The 14,097-nt window shown below is 36.0% G+C and overlaps 1 protein-coding gene across 4 annotated transcripts in view; it reads left to right on the top strand.

Moving 5' to 3' along the window:
- The window catches only part of CDH12 (cadherin 12), a 378,196-nt gene extending 370,176 nt beyond the window's left edge, over positions 1-8,020 (top strand). For 3 of the 4 annotated variants that reach the window (XM_049861507.1, XM_049861479.1, XM_049861499.1), the window contains 2 exons: positions 3,948-4,199; positions 7,493-8,020. In XM_049861507.1, the coding sequence (XP_049717464.1) occupies positions 3,948-4,199; positions 7,493-7,992 (752 nt within the window). In that variant the 3' untranslated portion in view covers positions 7,993-8,020. The remainder of the gene's footprint in view (positions 1-3,947; positions 4,200-7,492) is intronic. The other variant, XM_049861489.1, reaches the window with a different exon arrangement.
- Positions 8,021-14,097: the final 6,077 nt, after the last annotated feature.

Below are 14,097 nucleotides of genomic sequence, written 5' to 3'. Positions count from 1 at the left end.
TGCAGAGTTATGAGTATCAGATTGTACTCAAAGTGTGGTGTTGGTGAAAAGTATTGAATATTCTGTGGGTTGCCAGAAGAATGAATGTATCAGTCTTAGAAGGAATACAACCAGAGAGCTCCTTAGAAGCAAGGATGGCAAGACTTTGGCTTGCTCGTTTTGGACACATCATTAAAAAAGACCAATCACTAGAAAAGGACTGAATGATAGATTAGAGGGTGAGCAAAAACAGGGAAACCCTCAATGAGATGTACTGACACAATAACCACGACAACTGACTCAAACACACCAATGATCATGAAGATGAAACAAAACTGGGCAAAATTTTGACCTGTTATACATAAGGTTGTCATGAGTTGCAGCTGACTTGGTGGCACCAATAACAATGAGTATAGGATTAGAACACACACATAAATACATACAAACAGACATATCACCCACACATTTTGAAAAAAGATAAATTCTATACTTACAGAAAAAATGAACTCTATGTGATGATGATGGTGAGGAGGGGGAGGAGAATTGATAGAAGTCAAAGAATATTTTAAGAAACTTTATTTGGTGCAAATGATAAATAATTAGGGAAAGAAAATCAGGATCACCAAATTTTGTTAGTGAAGGAATTTTAGTGTGGTTTGGTGAAATTTTTTTTTGTGAATTATACACAGTAATATGAAGAATGGCTACAAACGATGCAGGGTCCCAAACATGAAGGACTTTTTAAGTAGAATGACCACATAATTTATCATCGAAACTGGAAACTTTTGAGAATTGAAATGGGAGCTATTAATAATTTTAAATCAGGGCAACACACATTAAAAAAAGCTGTCCAAAGCAAACCAAACTATGAGGTTGCTCTAACATAGACCATTTTTTGAAAAAATAATTTATTTTTGTAGCTGATGTTGAGAGTATATACAGCAGCATATACACCAATTCAACAATTTTTGCATGTATAATTCTGTGACATTGACTACATTCTTCAAGTTGTACAATCATTCTCACTCTCCTTTTCCAAGTTCTTCCTCTCCTGGTAACATAAACTCACTGCCCTCTAAGTTTCCTATCTAATCTTTCAAGTTGCTGTTGTCAATTTAATTCCATATAGACAGATCTTAAAAAAGTACAGAGTTCAAGGCAGACATTCTTTACTAGTTAAGCTAAATTATAGTATGGTTTTGAGAAGACTTCAAGAGATATTTTTGGTTTAAAGTTAAGCTTTAAATATTATCTCAGAGTAATAGTTTCAGGGGTTCATCCAGCCTCCATAGCTCAGAAAGTCTGGAGCCTATGAGAATTTTCAATTTTATACAGCATTTTTCCCCTTTTGATCAGAATTCTTCCATAGAAAATTTGATCAAAATGTTCCATAATGGTAGCCAGACACCATCCAGTTCTTCCGGTCTCATGGCAAAGGGAGCAGTTGTTCATGTTACATTCCATTTCCTCCTCCTGTTTCAGACTCTCCTTCTTCCTCTGTTGCTTCAGGTGAATAGGGACCAATTTTTGTTCCTTGAATGATTGCTTGCAAGCTTTTAAGACCCCAGCCACTGCACAACAAACTAGGAGGTAGGACAGAAGTACTAAACGCCGTATTAGGCCAATTAACTAGGATGCCTCATGAAGCCATGGCCCTAGACCTCCAAAGCAAGAAACCGAATCCACTGAGGTGTTTAGTTGTACACAAGCAGCCTCAGCAGCTACTCTTATTGTTTTTGTTTTCTTGTTATAAATATATCTATCACACAACTGTTGTTGCCAATTCAGCTTTTTACAGGTGTACAACTTATCGACAGCAATTAAACTAATCAGCTGTGCAACCCTACCCTTAACCCACGTGATTTTTCCTTCACCATAACCCACCCCACCATAAGAGCTTAAATTCAATGACTTGAGAAGCCTTTTCAAGGTTTAAGCAAGGAATGGCGTGTTCAGATTTGTATTTTGCATGCAGCATAGAAAAAGCCATTAGATGGAGAAAAGGCTGATTATGACGCTCTTGCGGTAATTGGGTGACACAGTGTTAAATTAGTGGCTGTGAGGGCGAAAACAGTAAGTGGAGGTAGGATTTATAGAGTTTAGTGCTAGATCCACTAAATTCAACCTGGGATTATGAGAGAGAAGAAGAAGATGAATCAAACTTCCAGATCACTGACTTGGATAAGTAAGTAGGCCATCACACCATTCACTAAACTTAAGTGTTGACTATGTTCGATCGTTGGATGTTTGCTGTAGAAACTAAATCAGCTTAATCATGATAATAAGGACCAGCATGGTGTATCCTCAGATTCTGAACTTGAACTTGCATTTGCCGCTCTTCTGACATTTACCACATTCCCCGTTTTATTTTAAATTATGTCTGTAAGTGAAAGGTTTTTGTTTTGTTTTGTTTTTAACGTGGATTGAAATGATTTTAAGGGCAGAAAAAGGTTTAGCATAGTTTTTTCTTCCCAGTGTGGGAAACATAATGAATTTTGTGTGATCCGTTCTCAAGAAACAATAGCAGATTGAAAATAAAGATAATTGGCTAGTCTGGTTCTTGACATCAATTTTGTTCAGGAATACCTAATCCCCTCAAGATATTAAGTAAAGATAAACCAACTTCTCCTTCTGACTTCCTATTTTTATTAATCATTTTCACTCAGGTTTTGAACTTTAATCATTGACTGGCCTTTTCCTGAACCTCAAATATTGATCTACCAATTGTTGAAGATTTCAAAGTAATTTCACCTTGCCCCAATTTTTGCTTCCCTAACTGTCGCCACGAGTGCCTAGAATCTTTAACTCATTTTGGGAATGTTTTAACAAACTCATGTCTGATATCTTGGTCTTTTATTTTCAATTTTCAAAACTTCTCTATACAATAATAAAATTTACTACTATCACATAAAGTTTTCCCACCTTGGTGTTTCCTAATGCAGTGCGTGTAAACAATTGCCTAAATTTTGGTTGTTGAAATTAGTGTCTAAATTAAAAGTAGAACTGAATATGATAGAAATAGTAACACTTTACAACAGCCCTGTCTTGCAATGATGATATGATTTTCTAAAATCATTTTATTTGATTGTCAAGTGTGTGTCATGCATGGTGATATTAACCCAGATATTCATAGATTTTCTAAAAATACCAAAGTGTTTCTAGGAATTATTTTAATAGACACAAAAAATAAAATATTGTGAACAGAATGTTTCTGCTTATATGTGTAGAAATAAACTAAGTGAAGAGCAAAGACCTGTAAAATAGCAGTTTCAGTAGAAATATTAATTATATTTGTATAAATGTAGAAGTATTTCATTGCCTTGCATTATTCCAAGTAAAAATTGCTATCTTAGGGTTTTATTAGACTATAAATATTTTTTAATTATGTTTAAATGTCAATTGCTATAATTTATCATGTTAATTTTTTAATAATATTTGTAATACTATTTTCACTCCAACTTTTATTCTTCTAACTAATATAAAAGAGTGAAAGAAATTGCATATATAACAGATTTGGAAAAAAAAATCAAGTTTTATCTAAACTCTGAATCAAGTTTTGCTATATTTGAAAGAATAAATTCTTAGATATTTTATACATTCATACTTTGTAATCATTTCTCTTCTATCATGTGAAAAAACATGCACACAAGTAGTTTCTTCTCAATGAGATTTTGATGTCAGGGAAAAAAGAAAGGGATCAACACAACATGTTTTTTTTTTCTACAGTCTTTCTAAATAGGAATCTTAATTTTGTATACCAGACAAGATTAATGTCCTTCTTCCCTGAAGGATCATTTTCATTGCACTTGATTACATTTTGGTGGTTTTCATAACTACTAAAGAAAAAATTAAAATATGGATCCATTTTACTGATTCAAGAAGAGCTCTGTACTTTGAACAGATATTAACTTTAAGATTTGACATGAAGCTCACAGTAACCATCTTATCATAAATGTCGTGTTTTGTAGACAACACAGCTGGAATTGAAACCCGGAGAAATGGATACAGCCGCAGGCAGCAAGAGTTGTACTTCCTCCCTGTTGTAATAGAAGACAGTAGTTATCCTGTCCAGAGCAGCACCAACACAATGACTATTCGAGTTTGTAGATGTGACTCCGATGGAACCATCCTATCTTGTAATGTGGAAGCAATTTTTCTGCCTGTAGGACTCAGCACTGGGGCTTTGATAGCAATCCTACTGTGTATCCTTATACTTTTAGGTTGGTTTCGATACTAATCACCTTTCTTTCTCTCTCTTCACTCTCTCTCTGTCTCTCTGCCTCTTCTCAGTTCACCACGTAAACCCATTTTTCTGCGTTGAGATGACACATCTATGAAAAATTTAAATTTGTATTAAAGTCATTTTTGTAGTTCGTACCTCAGAGATATATATTATTAGAAAAAAATAAGTACGTCATCACAAAATATACAAAAATACGGTTAAGTCCTAGGAGATTTTCAAGTAATAGTAGTTTGCAGACCTCATCACAATGAAATGCATAGCAAATATCCATCTACAATGAAGGTTTCTTAATTCATTCTACATACTGGTAATTCCTATTGTATAATAAGAGATTATGTAACTTTTTTAAAAAAAGCTAGATGGACAACAGTTCTCTAAAGAAAGAAGAGAGGGAGGAAAGAAATAGGGAGATAGAAGGCAGCCCCCAATTTATTTATCTTTTTCTTTTTAAACTGCCAGCCAGAAGTAATTCTTCTTTCACTTTCTAATATCTATTCACATCAAAATTCTAACCATCCCCACTAGAACAGAATAGAACAGATTAAAATATCTGGGAGCACTGAGAAGAAAAAGGCGGAAGGTAAATATATCCTGTAACAGAGTGAATATAAACCTACTTCTGGGGTTTCCCTCTTCCATCAACTGCTCTGCTGACTCCATTTCACTTACTAACCCTCTGCCTGATTCACAGAACCAGAGATAAGTTTTCTTTTTTGCCTCTCATCCCTTTAAATTCAAATGAAACAGATAAATGGTTGGGAACCGCTATATAACCACTTGATATATGCAAGTTTATTATTTTAAAAAAGTTATTCTGACAAATGCAAACACCTTTATTTCTAGGGTACAAAACAAGAAAAGTTAAAAAAAAAAAGCATGAAACATGGAATATGGCATTGCACAATAGTTCGCAGAAAACATTCCTGAGTTAGAAGCTCATGCTGGCCTTACAGGGTGAAGTTCTAGTCTAATTTGCTTGGTGGAGTCATTAATTCCAGAGCCCTGGCGGCACAGTGGTTAAGAGCTTGGCTGCTAACCAAAAGCTTGGCAGTTTGGATCCACCAGCCACTCCTTGGAAACCCTATGGGGTAGTTCTACTCTGTCCTGTAGGGTCACTATGAGTTGGAATCGACTCAATGGCAGTGGGTACTCCTAGTAGTAGTATTTATTAATTGCAGACAACAAGTGACTTGGATGTGCAGGAAAAAAACATTCCTTATATGCTTATAATTTATAACAAATTATCTCTGGCATCTGTTCGTGCTGATATCAGAAACATTAGAATGGCAAATTCTGAGTAACAACAAGCTAAAAATCAAACCAAGCCCTTGGCCGTCAAATCAATTCCCACACATAGCATCTCTATAGGACAGAGTAGAACTGCCCCCATAGGGTTTCCAAGGCTATAATCTTTATGGAAGTAGACTGCCACATCTTTCTTCCATGGAGCAACTGGTGGGTTCAAACCACGTACATCTGGGTTAGCAGATGAACGCTTAACCATCCAGGGCTCCTTCAAAATAACAACAGCACATGTAAAAATGAATGTGATCAATTAGGTCTTTAACTTCAAATCAAGTTTTCCTCTCTCTTCCTCTTCTCCTTTTAAGAGTGGCAAGTCCCAGATCATTTCTATATCCACCTGGAATGACCTGGCGTATTCGAATGCTTGCCTCTGGTCTCTTTGGCCATACTGCCGTGTAGTCAGCAATGGACTCATGTCACTGTTATCGTGTACTGCCATCTGCCACTCATGTATTAATATACTTTCTGAGTGTCTACAGTGGAACTGCGCTGTATCAGGTGCTGTGGATTTGCTGGAGATACAGTAGTGAGTGTTGACCCCCATTGTTCTATCATAGAATTTGATTAAAAATCTATCTGTTCTTTGACCTCCTTAATGGATCCCAGACTCTTGTAGGCCTTCCAGTTGCTTCTCAGCCATTTTCATGCTCTTCTTGGGGTGAGGGAAAGCACAGGAATTTTGGGGTGCCTTGGACTCTTTTAGGCATCCTTTCAGGACATCTGCCCAGTCCCTTCCTCAGCAATGACTACTCTAAACCCATCTCATATGCAGAGCTTGACTATGAGGCTTCCAGTGTCTCTTGTGTGGACAGACAAAAATCTCTTCGGTTTTGAGAGCTCCCTAAGCTCTGGGAGGAGTGTCAGGGCTAGACACGGCTCCAAAGACCATTGTGCCTAATTTCTAAATATTTTTCTTCCCTCCTTCCAGTTGGTCAAACTCTAAACTTGGAGGAAGAGGGATAAACTGGCTTTCATCATTATACATTCTTTACTTTCTAATTCAATGACTGGAGTATTCCAAACTCTGCCTTTTTAAACCAAATGCACCTTGATTTTTAACCTATTGTTACCACAATGGAGTAGAAGGGGAAACATGACAAGCAAAGCTGACCACTGACTTCCTCATTTTTACATGTGCCCATCTATCCCTAGAAGACAGCAACACCATTGTTTTAATGTCCAAACTGTTGTGAGGTGACTGAGAACAAAGAAGGATTTCTATCAAGAAAGTATATAAATTAATGATTTCAAAAATATTCTATTGCTTCATGAAGTTGACCTGAATAACAGACATTTGGTTTTGAAAATATCTCCATATAGCAGGACGTAGATTTGAAATTAATGAAGGAGTTTAGTTCATACGACTTGTGAAACTAAGGTCCTTTTATTCTCTCTTTTTTCCTCCTCTTCTTCCCTCTTCCTCCTTTCCTTAATTGGTCTCTCTCTCTCTCTGTCTCTCTGTCATTCTTTGTCTCTCATTGCTTTTAAAAGTAATCATTATAGCGAAGATTTGGGTTTATTTAATTAGAAACAATATTACTACTGTGAAATGTAACTCTGAATGATTACTATGTTATTTATAGGCTATAATATTCAAGTTTAATTATATCAACTCTATACAGTTTTACATACAGTTAGAAAGACACCTATGTTCTTTATTTTCATTTTTGTTACATAATTTTTACTTAACATTTAAATATTGATATGCCATGGGTTTCTACTGTTTCATTTTGTGAGTAATTTTGCTATGGTTTCTTGTTATTTACAATTTAAGATGAAGTTGAGCTTTAGAAGGAAAAATTTTGAACACGTATATAATCTTTTCTGATTATAGTATGTTAACTTTGAGAAAATTATAAAAGATCACTAAGGAAACTCAACCCTGATCAGTTTTTAATTTTTATAAGGGGATGCACTGACTTATATCCTGCCTGTTCTCAAATGGCAATGTTTTTCTTGTTCTAGCCATAGTTGTGCTGTATGTAGCTCTGCGAAGGCAGAAGAAGAAAGACACCCTGATGACCTCTAAAGAAGATATTAGAGACAATGTGATCCATTATGACGATGAAGGAGGTGGGGAGGAGGACACCCAGGCTTTCGATATTGGTGCTCTGAGAAATCCAAAAGTCATTGAAGAAAACAAAATTCGCAGGGATATAAAACCAGACTCCCTCTGTTTACCTCGTCAGAGACCAGCCGTGGAAGATAACACAGATATAAGGGATTTCATTCATCAAAGGCTGCAGGAAAATGACATGGATCCCACTGCTCCACCATATGACTCACTGGCAACATATGCCTACGAAGGCAACGGATCTGTAGCGGAATCCCTCAGCTCTATAGACTCCCTCACCACCGAGGCGGACCAGGACTACGACTTTCTGACCGACTGGGGACCCCGCTTTAAAGTCTTGGCAGACATGTTTGGAGAGGAAGAGAGTTATAATCCTGATAATGTCACTTAGGGAAAAGTGAAGGCTAAAACACAACCAAGAAGGGAGATTAAAAAAAAAAAAAAGAAAGAAGGAAAAAGAAACACAAATAGAACTCACGCACGCACACACACACACAAGCTTTATAAGACAAGATTTCTTTGATTATCTCGTTTCTTGCAAGTTGCTTTATTTATCATTTTGTCAGTTTTGGTTTATTCCGCCAACACAAGATAGATCCTGTAATATGCACTTGTTTTGTTTTCTTTTGTTATTTTGAAACATTCTGAGACAAGCTCAGGCCTATTAAATACAATTTACTGACATGACAACCTAGAAGGAAGATAGCTATCTGGCATCACGGTGGAAGAGTGTTAGATTTTTCTTAATTCCACTAAAGTGCCTATTGAAACTCTTATCATTTAAAGTGGTGTACAGTACACTCTGCTGTGATGGCATTGCAGGATTCACAGATAAAGAGGACATAAAACAAAACACAGTCTTCATGTCAAGGAGCAATAGCAACACGCTGACTCTTCTAATTCTTTCTGAGGAAAAAAGAAGACTACTCTGTGAACTCCATTTTCTTATAATTCCAAATTCTTTTTTTTTTTTTTGAACTGTATACCAAAACACGTTTGTTTTTTCCTACCCCTCCAGAAAATTGAAATAAATGTGACATTACCAAATTCAATATGTAAATCTGGAATTTGAAAAGAAATATTTGATCTTATCATTAGTTCAGATTAAAGTAATTCATGAAAATGTTCCTTTTTTTCCAAAAAATAAAATTTAAAAAGGAAATAAGAAATATCGCTCTTTATAAAGAGAGGCCTCAGGGCTCAAACTCCATATGAAAATAAATATTGGTTTTGTTTAATACTGTACTGGTGTGTGGAAGGTTGGTTTTAAAAAACTATTATATCATTTAAGCTTTCAGTCATGGATAAAATTTCAAGTTGTCTTTCTATGAAATTATCTGGGGATAAAATGTCATTCATTTAAACATGTGGAAAGAATTCTTTGTTGAGCTGAGAAAATAAAATACATGTTCAGTGTGACATACTTTGAAGTAATGCAAGACAGGTTTATAGCATGTCTAAAAATAATTATATATTAATGAGCAGATAAAAAATCAGGGATTTTACAAAGATCAAACCAACGATATGAATCTTAAAATGAATACGACTTCAAAGTCAGACAGCTAATTCACTTACTTCATTAACTTGGGTTTCAATTTTGTGAATGCCATTAATATACAGAAGTTTAGAGTTGCCTCTTTGCTCTATCATTTACAACAATTCAAATCTACATAATCCCCTACGACTCCACATAAAGAACTTTTATTTTTTAATTTGATGTAGATTTTTTAAGGGATATTAGGTTTCATATCCATATAGATAAAACATATTCATATACTTTACTTGACAGTAAATTGTACACTATCTAGAAATGCATGTAACAAAATAACTAATAACGAAGTGATAATATATTTTCTTAATATGATAATTATACAAATGACTACTGACATATAACATTATTCATTAGAAAAAAAAAGTGGTTTACAGATTCGTCCTAAATATGTGGTTCATATTATTGTTGTTACATGCCATCGAGTCAATTTTTGACTCATAGCAACAACAGGTGACAGAGTAGAACTGCTGCACAGGATTTCCTAGGCTGAATCGACTCAAAAGCACTGGGTTTGGTTTCTGGTTTTTAATCTTTATGGAACCCTGGTGGCACAGTCATTAAGTGCTACTGCTGCTAACCAAAGGGTTGGCAGTTCAAATCTGCCAGGCGCTCCTTAGAAACTCTATGGGGCAATTCTACTCTGTCCTATAGGGTCGCTACGAGTCGGAATCGACTCGATGGCACTGGGTTTTTGGATTTAATCTTTGTGGAAGCAGATCTCCAGGCCTTCTCCAGTGGAGCTGCTTGGTGGATTCGATCTAAGCTTTTAGCCATTATGCCACCAAAAACCAAAACAAACAAACAAAAAAAGCATTGCCCTGGAGCCAATTCTGACTCATAGCAACCCTACAGGACAGAGTAGAACTGCCCCCATAGGGTTTTCAAGGGTGTAATCTGTAATCAGCAGACTGTCACATCTTTCTTCCGCGCAGCTGCAGGTGGGTTCAAACATTGTACCACTAGGGCCCTTTATATGGTTCATATCTAGGTATATTTATATTTGCAAGGTTGTGAAGGTAAAAATCCACACATAGCAAACCGGTACAAATATGGATAATATAGGCAAATTTTATCCAGCCCTATTTGCTATGAAATGCTTTCTTTAAAATTATCTAATTTACACTTACGCTGTGCCAGTAGGTCATTTGAGTCAGCATTTCTCGTCCCTTTTTTGGAGCCTCATATTTGCATCCTCTCTTGTTTTCACTACCAGGAAAAGCTGCTATATTCATTTCCCTCAACTCATGACTATGCCTTTGTCTCAGTCCTAGGATCTATGTTATGTCATAGTCTGCAGTATAATTTGCTGTGGAAAATGTTTGTCTAAATTGTAAAACGCTTGTGATGTCATAACTGTGTTGTTGTTGTTAGGTGTCTTCAAGTCTGTTCTGACTCACAGCGACCCTATGTACAACAGGATGAAAAACTGTCCGGTCCTGCACCATCCTCACAGTCATTGTAATTCTTGAGCCCATTGTTGTAGCCACTGTGTGCATTCATCTCCTTGAAGGTCTTCCTCTTTTTCCCCAACCCTCTACTTTGTCAAGCATGAGGTTCTTCTCCAGGGACTGATCCTACCTGATAACATGTTCAAATTATGTGAGACATAATCTCGCCATCCTTGCTTGTAAGAAGCATTCTGGTTGTATTTCTTCCAAGAGAGATTTGCTTATAACCATAGAGGAAAGAAAAATTAAGGCAACTTCTGGGTTTGTCCCAGCAACATAGTTTGCTATGAATGATGCGTGACCCTGAAGAAGGTTGGCATGCAAGATCTCTTTTGGTTGACAGGCATTGCTGCATTTTCATTTTGCCAGAGAATCTAACTGCCCGTGCATGCGTTTGTATAGCAGAGCCAGTGGTGGCATGAACAAAACATGGGAAAGGCAAGTCATTTCAAACCATGAGATGGAGGTGCTAAGCAAAAGTGTGAAATTCATAGGGCTTATTTTCATCAAACTAATAAGCTTTTCTTCAGCGCCTCAATCTCTTTTTTTGTAACTCCATATAAATGTTAACAGTAAACTTTTCAAAAAGTGTTTGATTTACAACAAATAAACATACCCCCCCCCAAAAAAAAGTTTAAAAGCAATGATTTCAGGTGGAATGGGAAGCCAGAGAAGTGGTATGTCGAGAAAAGGTCTTTTGGTGCACATTATTTGGAAGTATCATGATGTGGATAGCATTTGGGCAAATAGTTTCATAATTTCACTATCTTGGTGTTCTCTTTTATTTATAATAACGTGATCCCTGGCCTTTATTCAGGAAGGCATTAAAAAATACATATACAAAATGTTCAGAATTTACATGGAGAATTTTGTCTACTGCCAATATTTAAAACATAATTTTGTTATTGCATTCCATGTTTACCTTTACAGAAATATATATGTATTACATGTAACATATATATGTTTCTTATATATCTTTTTTTAAGTGTAAACCTTAAGTTGTGTTCAACACATGACACATAAGAGTGAAGCAATATGGAACACTAGATAGAATCTGAAATTGCTTTGATTCCAAATTCCATCCTTAACTAGAAATGTCATATTGGACAAGCTCCTTAGACTTCCTGTGTTCTATTCTTGTTGGTAAAATTAATTTGTTGCACTTGGTATTATCTACGTTCCCCCTGAAATTCCATGAGTCTTAAGTTCTAGTTACAATTACATGAACTCTATTACATCATTTGCATATTAATCACATACAATTATGAGAAGTGTAATCAATAAACCAGTTGCCATCGAATCAGTCCCAACTCCTCGGGATCCCACGTGTGTCAGAGCAGAACTGTGCTTCATAGGGTTTTCAAAGTCTAATTTTTCAGAAGTAGAGCACCAGGCCTTTCTTCTGAGGTGCCTCTAGGAAGACTAAAACCTCCAACTTTTCAGTTAACAACTGAGTGTGTTAACCATTTGCACTCCAGGGACTCTAGAAAAGAGAAGTGGCGAGGAGGTGGTAATTTTATATACATTTTTTGACTTCTCACCTAATTTATAGTTCTGCTACATTCAAAATTCTTGGTTAGTATTCATTTTTCCCCAGTATTTTGACAGTGTTTTTCTATCATATTTGAACATCCCTGCCAGCGGATGAGATGGAAAGATGACTGTGCCACCCTTTCATCTGATATGATCTGATGGTGTTATGAAATTTTTACATTGTTGTGTTGTCATAAGTCTTTTGTTATTGTCAGGACTAGACATTCAGGGGCCCTTTTTAATGGGGAGTTTCAAATCCTTCAGCTCTGGGAGATTTCCTTGTATTCATTCATTGATGATCCCTGCCATTTGTCTTTCTGCTCTCTCTCTGTGGAACTTTTAATATTTTGTTTTTGGATACCCTGGATTAAAAAGTTATTTGCTTTATCTTTAACTTGTATTCTGTACCACTTTTACGCTGATTTTTTTCATCTTGCTTTTCCACTTCTTTTCAATTATTTTGTAGGGATTCTTTTTATTTCAAGTTTTATTCTTGTTCTGTTCTCTTTTTTTTCCTACTATTTTGATCTTATTTTTCGATGATTTTTTTAATATCTCATATGGCGTAGTGGTTAAGTGCTACAGCTGCGAACCAAAGGGTTGGCAGTTCAAATCCACCAGGTGCCCCTTGGAAACTCTATGGGGCAGTTCTACTCTGTCCTATGGGGTCGCTATGAGTCGGAATCAATTCGATGGCACTGGGGTGGGTCATATTAATTGGAGCTTTTTAAAACTTTTGTAAAACATTTTTTTTTTCTCTGAATTGTGTGTTTCAAACACACTAGGTAGAAGGGATTTATAGGCTTTCATTTAATATATTCTATTTCAACTTCACAGTTCATGCAGTTCTCTTCCATATTTGATGTGTCCAAGCCCTGAGCCATTCCCTGATTGTGATGAGAAGAAAGATCACTCTTTAGATACCGCATATTATTATAGTCTGCACATTTTCTGCCCAGCTTCACTCTTCACTGTTTCATTAGCCTTCCAATAATTTGCCCAAATTGCTTGTCTGCTAATGTACAGTAAGCCATTTTCTTTATTGTTGTCAGGATATGCAGACACACACACACACTTGCATATATGCATATACACATATGTATAATATAAAAATACATATTATTCTTATATATAGAAATAAAACATGGAAAGTCTTTAGAAATATATATTATTTATCATTTTAATTTTGTCTAAAGAGAGAGGTATATACAAATAAAAACTCAGTTATATTGACCCAAAAGCTGGTTCATATATTTTAGTTTATCACCAATTTATGCAAGACAATGGCTTTACATTTCACATCCACTATCAAGATTTTTTTTTATCAAGATAGCAAACCGTATCTAGAAAAAAAAGGCCAGTTTCGTATCTCCATTGTCATAAAACAATGTTATTAAATCAATGTTTTATATATATTTTTGCATAAAACCAAAAAACAAAAACAAACTTATTGCCATTGAGTCATTGCAACCCTACAGGATAGAGTAGAACTGCCCCATACGGTTTCCAAAGCTGTAGCCTTTATGGAAGCAGATTGCCATATCTTTCTCCCTTGGAGTAGCTGTTGGGTTCCAACTGTCAACCTTTTGGTTAGCAGCTGAGCACTTAACCACTGTGCCACCAGGGCTCCTTATGTAATCTATTATTATGTATATATGTGTATACACATCTGAGAGCGTGTACACACACATAAACACATACACACACTGGATTTAAGCGGCAGTCCACAACTCATTACAAAATGTACTTATCAAACATGTCATTCATTTTTTATGTGTGTGTGTAGGTATACATCTACGCACTTTTACGTTGTCATATGTTCCCCCTTACTGACTAGTGAAATTAATACCAACATCTGGGCATTATGGATCAGTCGTTGCCATTATCAGTTGCCATGGAGTCAATTCCTACTCACGGCAGCCTCATGTGTGCAGAAAAGAACTGCTCCATAGGGCTTTCAAGG

Source organism: Elephas maximus, chromosome 2, assembly GCF_024166365.1.
Source record: "Elephas maximus indicus isolate mEleMax1 chromosome 2, mEleMax1 primary haplotype, whole genome shotgun sequence".
In the NCBI taxonomy this organism is placed as follows: Eukaryota; Metazoa; Chordata; class Mammalia; order Proboscidea; family Elephantidae; genus Elephas; species Elephas maximus.
The sequence above is the reverse complement of the archived record's forward strand: the minus strand, read 5'-3'. Positions and strand labels throughout refer to the sequence as shown.